The sequence below is a fragment of the Nilaparvata lugens genome, chromosome 3 (genome assembly GCF_014356525.2).
Source record: "Nilaparvata lugens isolate BPH chromosome 3, ASM1435652v1, whole genome shotgun sequence".
NCBI classification, from domain to species: Eukaryota; Metazoa; Arthropoda; class Insecta; order Hemiptera; family Delphacidae; genus Nilaparvata; species Nilaparvata lugens.
In genome coordinates, this window is record NC_052506.1 from 77,084,138 (window position 1) to 77,099,261 (window position 15,124).

The window sequence follows — 15,124 nt, forward strand, 5'->3', positions numbered from 1 at the left end:
TATTCACAATGCATCAGAATCAATCATATTGTAGAAATGAAATAATGAACCCTCTCCATATACGTTCATGAAAAACTGAAATCTTCCGAATTTCCTTATTATAAATATTAGCAAATTTAATATTAAAAAAGTTTTTGGAAATGCCAGTTGTTTTTTCTGAAAATTGAATTTGTTCTAGCCAATTGATATACAATTATATAGAAGGTTAATAGTTTTACTTTAGAAAAAATATTATTCACATGTTCAAGGCCCTGCAAACTTGTTCTAATGCAGCCTAGCCTAACTTTTCTTTTTTTCTTAGTAAAAAATTCTATTAACGTTGAAATATTATCTTCATTATATAATTACCGTACTTAATTACACTTCAATTGTCTATTTATTGTCCGCATTTTTGTTGAAATTTGAATAGCTAAGTAAAAAATAGATCAAAAATGAGTTTATAAAAAAAGGAATACATTATGAGCAATTTGTATCACAAATTGTGATACATATTGAAGATAGTCGATAAGACCTAACTATGGCAAAATACAATCAAAGCTTGTATTTAATTGGAAACAACTAAAATCAAAAATATTTTCAATCAGAGCATTTGTTGGGCGGCAAGAAATGCTGATGTATCGGTCATACCAAAAGAATATATGAAAAATACAAGTACAGCAATAATATTGAAAGTTGAACGATAGTGTTCCTCAATTTTTTATTACTTTTTAATATTATTTATTAATTTAAAATTCTTGCATTAAAATTAATTAGGTGGTTAAAATATGAAGACGAAAAGTAACAATAGAAAAAGCTAATGCTTAAGAGCAGTATTATTTAGAAGAAAACTCAAGTTACAGTTTCATTATATTTATAATAAGGGTGATTACCATGTGCATATCATATTGACGTCACAATCAGAAACTATGAGAATAAAAGTTTTATAGTTTCGCAAGCAATCAGATTTGCTTGAAAACAAAATCTTCAATAATAAGTACATAGCCTAATAATATCCCAGAGTAATCTATTTAGGGAATGTAAAGTTGAATCATTTCAAAATAGTTTTGAAGTATTTTCAAGGATGAAAAAATTATATAGCTCAACTCACACTAATGACAAGACCAGAGTTTCTTCAATGAAAAATAATTATGTATTCCTTTCTATTCTATTTAACAGGAGCAGACAAGATCTTTAATCAATTATTTGACCAATGGTTATTCAATGAGGTGAAAAGTTTAAGTTTTATGTTTCCAATAGTTTTAAGGTACAATGAATCATTATTCTATTATCCATATACTAAAACACCTAATAAAATATTAATACTTTAGTTGATAGTTTTACACATTTTAAATTAGATTGCTCATTATATTAATAAAACAGCAGCAGAATAAAAAGGTGAATTAAAAACAAAAATTTGTACATTGATTATTTCATAGACTACATAGGAGATTATTTCATATTCATCCAGAGAGCACACTGGTAACTCAAGTCTCAAGTAGATACAGCTTTAAGTTATTTCACTTATTTGGTTGGAACATTCTGGAGATTCATCTCTCGCATGGTCCTGTAAATAATGAAAAATGTAATTACTATCCAAGTACCAACAATAATAATAAAAACAATATTCCATTTCAATGGAAATTTAGATGATGGCCATTTCATTTCTATTCCATTTCAATGGAAATTTAGATGATGACTGGTGTCACTGGCCACATTTTATTCATTAATTCAATTATTTAAACTGAATAGCATTCTTAGACTATTGATACAATAAAAATACTGTTGTAACAAAGTATATAAATTAAATGATAAGAAATAATAAAGTAGTGGGAATCGTAAAGGAATAAAAATCCACATTAACTTAAGATAAATCATGATAATAAGGATGAATCAAAATTATAAAATAGAATTTACATCACTATTAGGATTAAATGAACAATCTTCGTAGATTTGACGCCTAGTGAGATAGGAGTCCCCATATAGCCTAATTATATTTTTAATTGAATACTTTTAACCTTTTGATTCGTATGCCATAATTAGTACAGACAGGAACTTTATTACCGTATAGTAATTTCATGATCCATATAGCTAAGAGAAGCCATATTTTAATAAACTGAAACTTACGTTTTTTTGAAATATAATTAGCTCATAGCGAATGACATATGGGATGCAGTTGTAGGGTTTAGGCCATTTATGACGTCCTTATGAACATAGTCCTATCAAGATGCTTCATCCTAATCATGTATAAGCTGAGAGTTATTTTTTTCAATTATATTTTTCTTACTAACTTATTATGAGGTATAGTTACAATAATTATTGATAATTTATGAATAGACACGATGAATGAATTGATGAGATGGATAGTCATTACAGCAACAAAAAGCAAGAACAATTAGCTGAGTTTTGTTTGAAGGTTCTAATTTTTTAGAATTGAGGAAGATTATTTCAAGATACAGATCAAGTTTGATTGTAAATAGCTACACTCGCTCAATAGAGTTTCCTACTCTGATTGAAACTCATCTGACAAATAATAATAAAACTGTGTAGATTGGATAGTATTAATTGGATCAATTTTACTGCCATGTTCAATAAAATTGAATAAGTCATACAACAAATTTAATTACAATGGATTTCAGTGAAATAAATATTATAAACGCATTGAAATATTGTTAAACCAGTCACTTACACAGCGGTAGTGAATTTATAAAGAATATTATGTGATTATTCCAACTTAGTTGAGGGTGTTCGGAAAGGATATACTCCACACTCTACAATAATTATTACAGATACACAAATAGCTATATAAATATATATACATATACAACCTAGATACACATTGACACAAAATGTACTGATCTTCATAAGAATAGACTGGAAATATTCCACATTATTTCCACAAGCATTGGTCAATCAATACCGTGCAACTCAAGATCAATTACATTCAATTAACTACTGAAAGGTATAAGGAAGTAAAAATGTAGCCTTATTACATCTCAAATAGTTTACTACCAAAATCACAAAATACAAGTTTATTTGTATTAATGACAGCCCAATTAATAGTCAGTCTTATGAGGAAACTTAAATAACACAAGTTTTTTAAATAAACATTTGCAATCATACTGTACTTTAGTCAATATGTCAAATTATAGAAATAAAACTAATCACTGTTTTCTATAATTGGATCGATGTCTACAATAACATCAATGGATGGGAAGAAAAACTATTTAACAATATTAGACTACAAAGTTTCGACTATTCATCATATTCAAGTTTTTACATACAACACATGTTCAATATACAAGTAGTCTTGCAACATTGTCATATTATTCAATGTATCTATTACCTATGAATTTTGAGCAGAAAAAGTTTCAAATATTCTCATTCAACAAATTGTATCTTGAATTTTTAAAACTGTACAAGTAGAGATACAAAGTTTGCGAGCGGACTGGCAACACCCAGAAACACACAACATTTAAAAAATAAACTTGTCAATGGATAAAGTAGACTTATAGAGTTTTTTAATGGATACAATAGACGTTTTAAACAATTATTTAGAGGATGTATACTTTCGCGTAATTGGATACAATATAATACGAAACTAACTTAGCTGGGTTAAAGGTTTGGCCAAGATAAGCGTGTAATGAACAGTGTAACAGTGAAAATAGAATATGCGAATTTCGTATATCTAATTTAGTTACCAATAATTTTATAAAAGTAGTTACTCATGGTACTCAGTAACTTGAAACAATTCCGAAATATAAAAATATATATCAAGTAACATTATATACGCACTATATCAAGTACCATTGAGAAATGAGAATTTTACATCAAAAATAGATAGCCTACTTCAAACAACAGCTCACAGAGGTTGCATGCTTTGTAGTTGGATGCTTTGTATTTGAATACTTTTGTAGAAATGAAATCGTAGTTTCAAGCATTCGATCATATCCGCTTAATTTCAAATAAATTGCCGGCAAGTTTAGCCGAGAAGGCGTTGCACCCTTCAGTCTGTTATCTGGTAGTAGATTCGAATCCTGCGGTTAGAAATGGACGTTTGATCATCTCATCAATCACCCACACACTTTCAATTACACGCGCACAAGCTAGAAGCTTATGTGGGCGTCTTCCGCAATAAAAAATTCAAGTGCAAATCAAAATTGTTCATTTGAAAACGAAAGTCTACACTCACGACGAGCACTCACGTCTATCTATCACAAACTTCAACTGGAATATACTGTTTATATTAAGCACTTGTCAAGAAAAGCATCGAGTGCTTTCCATTCAATTCCGCGCTTGTAATTAGTTTCTGATCCTGCTGTACCAGCAATACGTGGGAATTAAATTCAGGTACCTTGCTTAGCAGTAGAGTCAGAAAGCATTATTATTTCTTCTTCTTTTGAAACCACTTCGAAAATTTTCCTTCGCACTGATAATTGATTGGACAAAGGTAACTGCCTAGTAGATTGGTACATACATAGGAAAAAGTTATAGAGAGGATCATTCTTGCCAACAGGCTTCTGGGATGAAAGATTGTCAGCAATGGCCGACCGCATACTGTCCCTTGCTTCTGCCCTTTTTTCGAGGTTTTTCAACGTTTTTACGATCAAGTCGTTGACACCGGAAGTTTTCGACTTTTTACTGGGTGTTGGCAAACTTGATGGTCGCGATTCAATCTCATCCTCTTCCAGACTGGTCTGGTCAGGTTCAATTTCGATTTCCTCGAGGAACTCGACTTTGTCATCTCCATCAGAGGTGTAATCGGCCACTGCAGCAACCAAGCCGGGCGACCTGTTCGTCATGAACGGCACAAGGAACTCCATTTTCTTCTGGTAGACCCAAGGACGAATGCCAGAAGCCCCAGGCAACGCTCCTCTCTTCTTTTTCTCTTGTCTTTTGAGTGCATCACGGTGACAATCCCTCACTTTTTTCCATTGCTCCTTGGCCGCTTCACCTACGGACAATGTATCACATTTAAAAATTGAGAATATAATCTATTTGTTCATGCTGTACTTTAGTGGATGCAAGCTTTCAAAGCAAAGTCTTACTAACAACACCTAAGTAATACTACATTATTTTGTTAAACTATATTATTTAGCTAGAATGATAATATGTGACAACTTTTTTCATTTTTTGCATTCTTTTTGTAAACTTCCGTATCAGTGATAAAAGATGTCGAGGACAACTAACTGAGATTTGGTCATTGAGAAAGCATTCAACAGCTGAATCTAGTGTTTATTAGTTACTATAATCTTAATAATTATATTAACTGTAAAGCTTATAGAAATAAGTTGAACTATTTTTCCTCATTTAATACAGTAGTGCGGGTGTAATTGCAATAGGAATCAAATTGTATAAAAGTGCCTCAGGCATTCACAACCACTCACTCAATAGAAAAACAAGACGCTGGTTCTAGGTTCTGGTACCACTTTCATAATAGAGTTCCCGTTATGTTAATAGATGACTAGCTGTGACAACTTAGTTATTTTCATTTGATTATTTTCAACTCATTTCTATAAGATTATGTTACTCTTCCATGTTCGAATTTATAATTTTATAAATTTATTTGTAAGATTCTTAGGACATCCCATATTTAAACATGACTTCAATAAAGTCACAATGATATCAAAAACAGAGAGTCGGTATACTATAATTAATGCAGAGGACGCAACATATAACTCAGATACAAGAGTATTTTGTATTAAAAATTGTATTGGTCCTTGACAAAATTGTCGTTTTGGGACTGGCAGCTAAAAAATGTAGCCCTAAAGATGCAATTCCTTAGCCACGATGGAAGGCTCCCAATAAACATTGTAGGCCGTTTCTTGCTGAATCCAATGATATATATAGTTTGAGGGTTACGATCATAGATGCGGCGGTGGGAGGGGGATAAGTAGCACTGTTACGCTGCGGCGTGGTCCTCCCCCAAGATTAATGCGCGTAATGGCCTGTCTATCGCATCGCTCCTACAGTCTATGCATTCAAATTATGTATTTCAGGAACGCTATCTTATGTATTTTCGGTCGCTGAACACGATTTTTTAACTCTCAAGCCTTAATAATTGATAATTCTCATCATAATATACTAATTATGTTCAAAATTACCAACTTCATCTCATTCTGCAAGGAAACTAAGAAATGACTGTTTGAAATGAACGAAAATTGGGTTTCAAGAAATATATTAGGATAGAATAAAGATAATATTCATATATGTTTATGTTCTATTGTTTTTATCTCAAATTAATTTATTGTGATGCGCTGCAGGCTAAATTATATTATAAATTGCACACTGGCCACGCTTATTTGATATACTGGTCAGTTAATTTCCAAGAAATATTTGTGCAATTTCTTAGTTCTTCATGGTGGAAATGGAATTCATCATCCATTCATGATCCATTCGTGAATCTTTAGTTTGTCGTGAACTTTTGAGAAATTATATCCAATATAATAATAGATATGTGTCAAATCAAAATGAAATGAAAATTTAAATATTCATCCATATTATTTCTAACAGTATTATTATAATGATATTTCACTAACTTTTGATTGATTCATTCATTATGGTATTCCCGTTCAGACTGTTTTGAAATGGTAACAAGTTATTCAGTATCAAAATTTGGAATTCGAATAGTTTTTGGCCATGCCTGTTATTCTTTCCCAAACATATTTATATGATTTGAAAATTTATCCACAAATGAATGAATGAATGTATGTATTCCTGCACGTAGCTAACGTATGGATTATTCATTTATAGATTCTTGCATGTCACATTAATAAATCTCTGCCAAAGATTTAGAAATCAAGTCTCGATGGTTTGGAGAGCATATTATTGGAGTGATTATTTTACTCTGCTGCTTCTAATATGTTCACTACTTTTGTTTGATTTTAGACCATAGACATGAAAAGCTATGTCCACCTGTATCACTCCATCTTTATTGAGAATTTTCATAACTCTTCTCATCACAAAGTTTCCATAATCTTGCAGCGTATTAAAATTTGAAAAGTGAAGTAGGAATTGAATTCAGGAGAGCCATGTCATCATTATGCGAATTTGTCAACGATATTTAGGGATTTAGTCAAATCCACAACTAGTTTCACTTACAATTTATGGGCCGAGTGAGATTAGGAGTTTTTTTTTCAAATATCCATCAGATGTTGACAGAGATTGCGGTTATTGTAGAAATGCATGCGGCACTAAAACTTCAATGCTGAATTATCTTTAAACAGCTACAGCTACCTAGTAAAAATACAGAGTTCAGATCTTTTTGTTCTAGAATTAACTAATACTAGGATTTTTGTTTGATTGCATCGTGGAGAATGAAAGAACTCTGTTTCTTTTTATAGGTGAGAATACACTTTTACAATTTGCCACAACTATGTTCAGAAAAAATCGTCGCAGAGTCTTGAAGAAAAATGTTATGTTCTCTTGAGAAGATTATGCTTCTGGAAATCATTCTCACCTCTCATTATTCTTGTTTTACTTCATTAGATGACTTTCTTCACAATCTCCAGTGATATCCATAATGATGTCAACATACTTGAAGTAGCAGCCATTTTAGGAAAGCCTTTGAAGAACTAGCTATTCCAATCACTCAGTTTTGGATGATCGAATGAGGGTTTGCTCCAAAGCATGATCGGTTGTCACATTATTAAATTTTCAAGGTTTCATTGACAGAGAGTCAATGTATTGACTGTATAGATCTAATGTTTCCTTATTGGAAATTATTTTCTACTTCTATGGGTATTTTTTCATATTTTCTAGATATAACACAGACTTTACAACATAGTTTGTGTGATTGAATGAAAAAAGTATGGGATCTTTTCTCGTACAGTTTCTATGTGCAATACCACAGTCCTTCCTTATGAGCATGAATACAATTTAAGATAATTTAAACTATGTCAGTCATGAATTTCAGGTAGTCATTGATTTGATTCTAAAAAACTCCACAAATAGCTCCTGACTTCTTTCAAATATACTTTGACAATCTCTCATATTTGAACCGTTCATGAGTCCTTTTAGTTGTTTCATTGAATTGATTGCTTGCTCTCACACCTTAATTATACTGATCTCCCCTCAATAGATTTCCAACAGTATTCTCTCCAAATATTTCAAATTCAAAAAAGATATCTCTTATTCCACTTTCATTCGAGTACCACTCCAAGACAATCAGTCAAACTTAGCCAGATGAAAAGTATCTATTCGTAGATATAAGTTACAGAAATCAGTTGATAAAGCTGCGTTTACACCAAAGTTATTAACAAAATGTTAATAACTTAATCTCTATAGATTCTATTAGATTGAATGTTAATAACTTAATATTTATAGATTCTATTAGATTGAATGTTAATATTGATTACTTAATATTATGTAAACATGTATAACTTAAACTATTCTCTCGAAACAATTGTTTTCAAGTCTTGCATATTATTGTATTTCTCCTAATAGGTAGTTAGACCTATAGTGACTAGAGATTCTCACAATAAAATTAATTTAAATATTTTTGTGTCGTGTTCGTAAATTGAATAATATTTATTTATAAATATAGCCCACAGGGGGGGGGGTTTAGGACGCATACCGCATCCTCGATTTGGGGGGGGGGTTGGCTCAAAAGCGCAAAATCAGTCCCAAAATAAAATAAATAATGATAATGGGGAGGAAATTTTCTTGTGTAGTGGGGAGGGGTAGAAGCTGATTTTTTTTATTTACCGGTGGGGGGGGGGTGCGGGTACATTGATTAGATTCGATGATTCATTAGAGATGAGCCGTAAAAGCAATATAAATAATATATTTATAGCCTAATATAGTTGCCAACACTTCTAGTTCATCTGCTGCCATAACGTTCATACAACATTAAATTCAATGAATCATCAAATCTAATGAATATCTCGTAGGTCATGTGCTCTAATCGCGGTGTCCCAAAACGACAATTTTGTAAAGGACCAATACAATTTTTAATACAAAATACTCTTGTATCTGAGTTATATAATATTGCGTCCTCTGCATTAGTTATAGTAAACCGATAGTCCAGGCGCTGGCTTACATTGAGCATACATGAGAGAGGCAGAGAATTTGATTTCGGATTATTGTTAGGGTGTCTTTAGTGTATATGAAACTCGATGTTGTCACGTCCCAGGGTGGTCGACAGCTTGGGGGGGAGGGGGGTAAGTTGTAAAAAACGCGCGTTTATAAAATCGTCTGTCCTGCAGTTACTATTCATAGTACAGCTTTTAATTTTTTCTCAATATTATGTACACACAACTGGCTTTCAATGTGGTCCTATACATTTTTGCGATAAACCGCGTAGTTTTTTCTTAAAAAAATAAAATATCTCGAAAAATGTATTTTTTTATTATGGACTTTTTGTTATTTCTCAGAAATTCAAATAACAAAAAGTCCATAATAAAAAAATACATTTTTCGAGATATTTTATTTTTTTAAGAAAAAACTACGCGGTTTATCGCAAAAATGTATAGGACCACATTGAAAGCCAGTTGTGTGTACATAATATTGAGAAAAAATTAAAAGCTGTACTATGAATAGTAACTGCAGGACAGACGATTTTATAAACGCGCGTTTTTTACAACTTACCCCCCTCCCCCCCAAGCTGTCGACCACCCTGGGACGTGACAACATCGAGTTTCATATACACTAAAGACACCCTAACAATAATCCGAAATCAAATTCTCTGCCTCTCTCATGTATGCTCAATGTAAGCCAGCGCCTGGACTATCGGTTTACTATAACTAATGCAGAGGACGCAATATTATATAACTCAGATACAAGAGTATTTTGTATTAAAAATTGTATTGGTCCTTTACAAAATTGTCGTTTTGGGACACCGCGATTAGAGCACATGACCTACGAGATATTCATTAGATTTGATGATTCATTGAATTTAATGTTGTATGAACGTTATGGCAGCAGTTGAACTAGAAGTGTTGGCAACTATATTATATATTATTTATATTGCTTTTACGGCTCATCTCTAATGAATCATCGAATCTAATCAATGTACCCGCACCCCCCCCCCACCGGTAAATAAAAAAAATCAGCTTCTACCCCTCCCCACTACACAAGAAAATTTCCTCCCCATTATCATTATTTATTTTATTTTGGGACTGATTTTGCGCTTTTGAGCCAACCCCCCCCCCAAATCGAGGATGCGGTATGCGTCCTAAACCCCCCCCCTGTGGGCTATATTTATAAATAAATATTATTCAATTTACGAACACGACACAAAAATATTTAAATTAATTTTATTGTGAGAATCTCTAGTCACTATAGGTCTAACTACCTATTAGGAGAAAATACAATAATATGCAAGACTTGAAAACAATTGTTTCGAGAGAATAGTTTAAGTTATACATGTTTACATAATATTGAATAATCAATATTAATAAAATTAAGCTACATAATATTACTTTGTAATAATAGTACCCTTTAAAATTAATAAAATAATAAAACAAAAATACAAATGGTAACTTCTAGTTTCGGTGATCACAATTAACTAGTAGTTATAATTTGTAGTCTTGTTTTAGTATTTTATTAATTTTAAAGGGTACAATAATTCTATTTCATAAATACAAGAGAGTAGCCCTGAATTCATACATTTTAAAAAACTTTGGAATGAGTTCATGACAAGAATAATTATTATGATTTTTATAAGATCGTTTATGAAGGCGCGATATATAAAATCAACTAGTTTTGCTACTATCGAAGAACGAAGATCGACCAGCTAGTATCGTAGTCGTACAGTCGTAGTCGATCTTAGCTACTTCGTTAAGTAGTTCGTATTTTGTCGTCAACAGAAAACGAAGAAGTGAGGTTATGAAAATATTGATAACAGCTTCTACAATCTAGTCATTTTTAAAGAAGTGGTAAATTGATTAAAATATAATATCAATTCTGAAAATCCAATTGATTTGACCTCTTATCAATATTTTAAATGTCTTGATAGAATAAGTCAACTGAAATTTAACTCTGATAATATAATAACTTACCACTTTCAAGGTTAAATTCTTTCGCAATTTGTTCCCAAATAGCGTCTTTTAATCTCAATTTTTTTGTAATCTTCGTGACTGGTATCATACAAAACTGGATTGCCCTTCACAACTTCAATGAAATGTTCCATTGTGAATATCTAACCAACAAAACGCGTGCCCTTGCAGACAGAGACAGCAGCTGCGTGACAACTGAGCAAGAGCAAATCGAAGCGAGAGCGAGGCGAGACCCAGGCGAGCTCAATTCGATTCACCCCACTCTCGCCTCTTTCACCTCGCACCAATATGCGCCGGCCATTGACCCTTCTCATCAATGTTATACAACGCAGCCCAGCTTTCACGTTAAGTAGAAAATCAAATGAATATAGGCTAAATCATTTTGGTTTCAAAGTGATTTTACTTCGTTACATCTTAAAAAACGGATAATTATATTTTTTATCGACTGATACACTCAATTCATTCTAAATGAATAAATTTCATATTTTTATTTTTTATACATAATTTTGCACTATACAAAGACCTATTGAAGAAATTAAAAATGTATATTAAATACTAGCAGGTAACCCTTGCTCCGCAAGGATCTATTTTAAAACTTGACAAACTGAAAACTTGACGTAATGAAATTTTGAAGAATTGAAAATAGGCCTATAACCATCCTTGGTTAATTAAGAATCTATATGCAAAATTTCAAGTTAATTAGTCAAGTAGTTTAGACGATGATGCGTCAAACATAATTTTCCTACCCCGTACAAGTAGGAAGCCAGCTCTTCACTTTATTATAGATATAGTTAACGACTGCAAGATAGTTAGGACTGTGGAACAGAATAGTGGTGAAACTATGATAGCGCCAAAAGTGTCTCAAACACAATAGTAGGTATTACATGATCTTTTTGAAAGTTATTTAAAAAAAACGTTAAAACAACAGAACTGAAAGTTGTCAACCTTATCATTCTACCTCCATTTGGAGAGGCTTTTGTTTGAGCCGAATGTAAATCTATTTATATAAAAATGAATGTCTGTTTGTTCTCTACAGACTTGAAAACTACTTGACATAACGGCATGAAACTTTGGGAATAAGTTGTGTGAATATTGGGGATGGTTTCTAAACAGAATTTTTAATAAGGGGGTTAATAATAATTATTCATTAATCCATTTTACAGACCAATGTTTTCAAAATTGTCGGCCGTGCGGCTACCGAAGAACGGAAAGATGATCATGATTCAAGATCATATTGTGATAATATGATTTAGCATCTAAAGTTACCAGCTGTAATAAACACGACACCCTGTGATAAATTGTGTACTGGTATTAAAACGATAGTTTGGAGTTAAGGTGTAGTTGATTGGTAGTCTACCAGCTGATAACGAAGAAGTGAGGTTATGAAAATATTGATAACAGCTTCTACAATCTAGTCATTTTTAAAGAAGTGGTAAATTGATTAAAATATAATATCAATTCTGAAAATCCAATTGATTTGACCTCTTATCAATATTTTAAATGTCTTGATAGAATAAGTCAACTGAAATTTAACTCTGATAATATAATAACTTACCACTTTCAAGGTTAAATTCTTTCGCAATTTGTTCCCAAATAGCGTCTTTTAATCTCAATTTTTTGTAATCTTCGTGACTGGTATCATACAAAACTGGATTGCCCTTCACAACTTCAATGAAATGTTCCATTGTGAATATCTAACCAACAAAACGCGTGCCCTTGCAGACAGAGACAGCAGCTGCGTGACAACTGAGCAAGAGCAAATCGAAGCGAGAGCGAGGCGAGACCCAGGCGAGCTCAATTCGATTCACCCCACTCTCGCCTCTTTCACCTCGCACCAATATGCGCCGGCCATTGACCCTTCTCATCAATGTTATACAACGCAGCCCAGCTTTCACGTAAAGTAGAAAATCAAATGAATATAGGCTAAATCATTTTGGTTTCAAAGTGATTTTACTTCGTTACATCTTAAAAAACGGATAATTATATTTTTTATCGACTGATACACTCAATTCATTCTAAATGAATAAATTTCATATTTTTATTTTTTATACATAATTTTGCACTATACAAAGACCTATTGAAGAAATTAAAAATGTATATTAAATACTAGCAGGTAACCCTTGCTCCGCAAGGATCTTTTTTAAAACTTGACAAACTGAAAACTTGACGTAATGAAATTTTGAACAATTGAAAATAGACCTATAACCATCCTTGGTTAATTAAGAATCTATATGCAAAATTTCAAGTTAATTAGTCAAGTAGTTTAGACGATGATGCGTCAAACATAATTTTCCTACCCCGTACAAGTAGGAAGCCAGCTCTTCACTTTATTATAGATATAGTTAACGACTGCAAGATAGTTAGGACTGTGGAACAGAATAGTGGTGAAACTATGATAGCGCGAAAAGTGTCTCAAACACAATAGTAGGTATTACATGATCTTTTTGAAAGTTATTTAAAAAAAACGTTAAAACAACAGAACTGAAAGTTGTCAACCTTATCATTCTACCTCCATTTGGAGAGGCTTTTGTTTGAGCCGAATGTAAATCTATTTATATAAAAATGAATGTCTGTTTGTTCTCTACAGACTTGAAAACTACTTGACATAACGGCATGAAACTTTGGGAATAAGTTGTGTGAATATTGGGGATGGTTTCTAAACAGAATTTTCAATAGGGGGTTAATAATAATTATTCATTAATCCATTTTACAGACCTATGTTTTCAAAATTGTCGGCCGAGCGGCTACCGAAGAACGGAAAGATGATCATGATTCAAGATCATATTGTGATAATATGATTTAGCATCTAAAGTTACAAGCTGTAATAAACACGACACCCTGTGATAAATCGTGTACTGGTATTAAAACGATAGTTTGGAGTTAAGGTGTAGTTGATTGGTAGCCTACCAGCTGATAATGGTTCCTTAGAAGACCTATACAAATAATTATCACTCCCCTATCATTGAGAAACTGGAAAATGTTGGAAAAAAATTATTCATCTCATGAAAGAGAGTTGTTCATATCGCATTCATTAATTACTGAAGAATGACAGAATAATTTACATTTTTTTGAATTTAGCTTAGCATCCTAAAATGGAAGATGAAAAGAATATGGAATTCTGTGTGATTCATCGTACATCGTATATTTCCTGGACCATCTATTGACAATCAACAACTATGAAAACATTGAATTTATCTTTGAAACACTTATTTAACCTATCTATTTTTTTAATTCAACACTCCTGATAGATATTACTACCAATTGATTGATAAGAATATGTTTTCGGAATAATGAATGCTGCATGACTAAGCACATAGGAAGTCCGTATTGAGATGTAAATGAAAATATCGATTGTCAGATAAATTTTATGATTCACCAAATAAAGTCAAGTGTGACATGAGATACATTGACTTTTTGGCTGTACGAAGTTCGCCGGGTGAGCTAGTTGTAAATAAAGCTCTATTATTAATAGTCAACACTAAAAAAAAAAACAGGCTCAATCACAAGGAATACTATAAATTCTAAGAGGGACCAGTAAGCCATTAATTTTGAGTAGTTCAATCACTTCCATTATGGACACTGGATACATATGTAGAATCAATATGTATGAAATTTATTAGCTACAGAGTAAAAAACTTTTTATTGTAGTCACCCCGACTACTACTATATGAATAACCATTTGGATCAAATATAAGGAATTACTCACATCTCTCATCAACTTGTACTTTTATTAACAAAAAAATATATAAGTTATATTGAATGAACTCACGGCTAGTACTCAAGTTTGTCTTTTTCTGGCCGTGCTACAAATAAATGTGTAGGTATTTATGTTTGAAATTTTGTTTTTGTAATCTTGTCTATTAAGGAAGTTTTCAATGTGATTTTTGATGGCAATAAAATTTGAATTTGAAAGAAGAACTATCAACAAACTCCTAACGAAAGAAAATCTCTGTGCTCTGTTCTAATCGGAATGTATGAGTGAGACTCTATATACAGCTGATAGAAGTCGCAAACCAAACTGGCCAAGCATACAACAATGGAACAAACACTTGGCAAGATCGCGCTCTCGATCAACGCAAAATTAATTCGATCAGCTGATTAATACGATTATTTTAAGCTTTCCAATGATTACAACATATGTTAGAATATCA

The 15,124-nt window shown here is 32.1% G+C and overlaps 2 protein-coding genes and 2 long non-coding RNA genes across 5 annotated transcripts in view; 2 read left to right on the forward strand and 2 right to left on the reverse strand.

Moving 5' to 3' along the window:
* Window positions 1-15,124, reverse strand: part of LOC120350582 — a 20,958-nt gene continuing 5,834 nt past the window's right edge. Inside the window, exon 2 of the long non-coding RNA XR_005570912.1 lies at window positions 1-1,543. This is a non-coding gene — a long non-coding RNA (uncharacterized LOC120350582). The remainder of the gene's footprint in view (window positions 1,544-15,124) is intronic.
* On the reverse strand, window positions 2,963-12,752 carry LOC111058511. 2 transcript variants are annotated; one of them, XM_039424661.1, is made up of 2 exons: window positions 12,529-12,752; window positions 2,963-4,930 (listed from the first exon to the last, which is right to left on the reverse strand). In XM_039424661.1, exons 1-2 carry the CDS (start codon window positions 12,656-12,658, stop codon window positions 4,323-4,325), a joined length of 738 nt encoding a protein of 245 aa, XP_039280595.1. In that variant the 5' UTR covers window positions 12,659-12,752; the 3' UTR covers window positions 2,963-4,322. The 2 variants fall into 2 exon arrangements, with proteins under 2 accessions (XP_039280595.1, XP_022201740.2); XM_022346048.2 differs by lacking the exon at window positions 12,529-12,752 and adding an exon at window positions 10,977-11,177.
* LOC120350583 lies at window positions 10,730-12,302 on the forward strand. Its single transcript, XR_005570913.1, has 3 exons — window positions 10,730-10,853; window positions 11,145-11,317; window positions 12,137-12,302. It is a non-coding gene; the product is annotated as an uncharacterized LOC120350583 (long non-coding RNA).
* LOC120350581 overlaps window positions 12,638-15,124 on the forward strand; it is an 11,650-nt gene continuing 9,163 nt past the window's right edge. The window contains exon 1 of the mRNA XM_039424662.1: window positions 12,638-12,868. Within this exon, the coding sequence (XP_039280596.1) occupies window positions 12,650-12,868 (219 nt within the window). The 5' untranslated portion in view covers window positions 12,638-12,649. The remainder of the gene's footprint in view (window positions 12,869-15,124) is intronic.